Raw genomic sequence first — 2198 nt, forward strand, 5'->3', positions numbered from 1 at the left:
AGCTCCCGCTGAAGCAATTGTAGCAGCTCCGGCACCCATTGATTTTGCACCTTCTAACATCTCGGGTTGAGAATTCTCGTCACGCTTTTTTTTTCATTCACAATTTTTTTTTTGTTATGGATTCCTTGTCGATTCTTCCCCTCGTTCCTTTTTTCTTGGGCTTGGCTACATACCAAGCGTGGATCCATAAAATTCCAAAATTTGTAGAAAGTAGCTACTGTTGGCCCCATTTAGAATGAGATCACAACAGATTTGATAGAGCCCATCAATTTGCTCTTTTAAGGGCTCTTCAAAAACCAAATGATTTTCTACTACTCCCTTAAAAGTTTCCCCCTCCCTTAAATGTATATTCTTCGCACGAAATAGCTGTTGAAGCAGATATTCGGCGTAAGACTTATGTTTCGCCAGTTCGCCCTCTAAAATATCAAGCGAGATACGCTTAGCAACGAGAATTTATCCAGTTTTGAAAGCAACAAAAAGGCAGACCGAAAAAAGGGTTCCTATTAAAAAATAAGAAGCGCAAAAGTGGGTTTCCATGATAATAAAGAAAGCTTTCTTGTAGTTCTGCTTCTTGCTCTAAAAATGAAGAAAGACTTGTCGGAAATCTCCGGTTGGGTTGGTCCAACCAAAAAAGGCATGGGAGTCTTTGGGCATTGCTTGGACCGAGTTAAGTAAAGAACTGGTTACCTACTATACGATACGATATTTTTTTTTGATGAAAAGAACGCAGGCTCAAGCCAAAGTTAACCATTGCATTGAGACCAGTTCGCTAAGTATAAGTAGAGTTGACCCTTCGCCCGCCCGAATTCGTAGAGATGGGAAGTAGCTAGAGCAGGGGTTTCGACCGCTTCTACCTACTATTGGATTTGAACCAATGACTCTTGCCGTATGAAAGCGATACTCTAACCGCTGAGTCAAGTAGGTCAAGCTGAGTTAAGTCAGAGAAAATAGACCCCTATAAGATAAGAAAAAGAAAAAGCCTTTCACTGAATGCCGAGGAAGCAGAAGTAAGGGATAAGCACCCAACCAGACACTATACAACTTCACGCCTTTTAACTTGGCTATTTATCTTTCCACCTGGGTAGGCGACTATTCGATATGTCCGCCCAGCGTCATCTGGTAGAATAGCCATTAAGTCTTCATCCAGAAACTTAGCTCTGAACTCAATGATTGGTTACGCCGTCAAGGCACCAACCGGGAACCCTAAAGGAGTTTCGTTTCGCCACAACCCCTATCGCTTTATGTCATAAAGCTAACGCTGGGGAGGGCTTAAGAGAGATGAGATTGAGATTCTATTCTTCGGAAAGGTCGTAGGAAGTTGTTACGAAAGGAGGTTGAGCTTTCGAGTTCCTCATCCATATTAGGACCGAGCAGACTTACTTTTTATTTTGGTACATAAGACCGGCGATCCGCCGGTTAAGATCTCAGGATATAGTGACCATTTCTATCTGCCTCCAAGAGAGGCAATAAATCCGGAGGAGGCGACAAACTTGACCAAAATTTGCTAAAAATCCGCGCATCGGTTTCCCTCCCGAAATGTATGTCTGACCTCACAAACCCAGCCTTCTCTGACAAAAGAGATACAGTCATCAACCAGAGTCCGATAAGGGTGAGATGGACCAACTCCCGATCGTAGAAAACGAACCACCACCTCGGCACCCAACTCTTAGATGGATAGATCCTCCAAGTATGATATATGGTTTCCACTTTACCTAGCCAAAAAAGATGGGATTATCGGGGAAGAGAGTTCCAGGTCTTGTTCAACCGCATCATTTTTTTCATATCATAAGGAATTCTAAGAACCGTCTGCAAGAAAAGACCGGCTTTGAACAGGAGCAGGTTCGGACCGAAGACCAAAGGCACAAGGTCTTGTGAAAAAAGAAAGCAAAATAAATCCAGAACAGCTTATCCTATAGATGCTGCTTGCTAAGACTGATCTTTTCCCCAGAAGCGTCACAAAAGTTTTAAAGTTTTGAAGAACATTCATCATTACTGCCAATTGACCACCAAAGAGAAAAGAGAAGAGGCTCTCATGCTTGATCCTTTGATTGTGCGTTGATGGGAACAAGAGAATTTTCTCACTTTGCCACCCTTATCTTATTCTATTGAGATGGAGATTCAGTCTTACTTAAAGGGCTCGAGGTCTATAAGGGGGTAAATGTCTAATAGCAAGAAGTTACTGCTTTTAGAGAGTTCAC

The 2198-nt window shown here is 42.4% G+C and overlaps 1 protein-coding gene and 1 non-coding gene across 2 annotated transcripts in view; both read right to left on the minus strand.

Annotated features, from left to right (window-relative positions):
• The window catches only part of atp9 (ATP synthase F1 subunit 9), a 312-nt gene extending 252 nt beyond the window's left edge, over nt 1-60 (minus strand). The window contains exon 1 of the mRNA in view: nt 1-60. This exon is cut by the window's left edge and continues 252 nt beyond it. Coding sequence (YP_009153923.1) covers nt 1-60 — 60 coding nt within the window.
• Nucleotides 61-851: 791 nt separating this feature from the next.
• Nucleotides 852-924, minus strand: trbfM-CAU. The gene has a single exon. It is a non-coding gene; the product is annotated as a tRNA-Met (tRNA).
• Nucleotides 925-2198: the final 1274 nt, after the last annotated feature.

This window comes from Gossypium hirsutum, mitochondrion (genome assembly GCF_007990345.1).
Source record: "Gossypium hirsutum mitochondrion, complete genome".
Classification (NCBI taxonomy): Eukaryota; Viridiplantae; Streptophyta; class Magnoliopsida; order Malvales; family Malvaceae; genus Gossypium; species Gossypium hirsutum.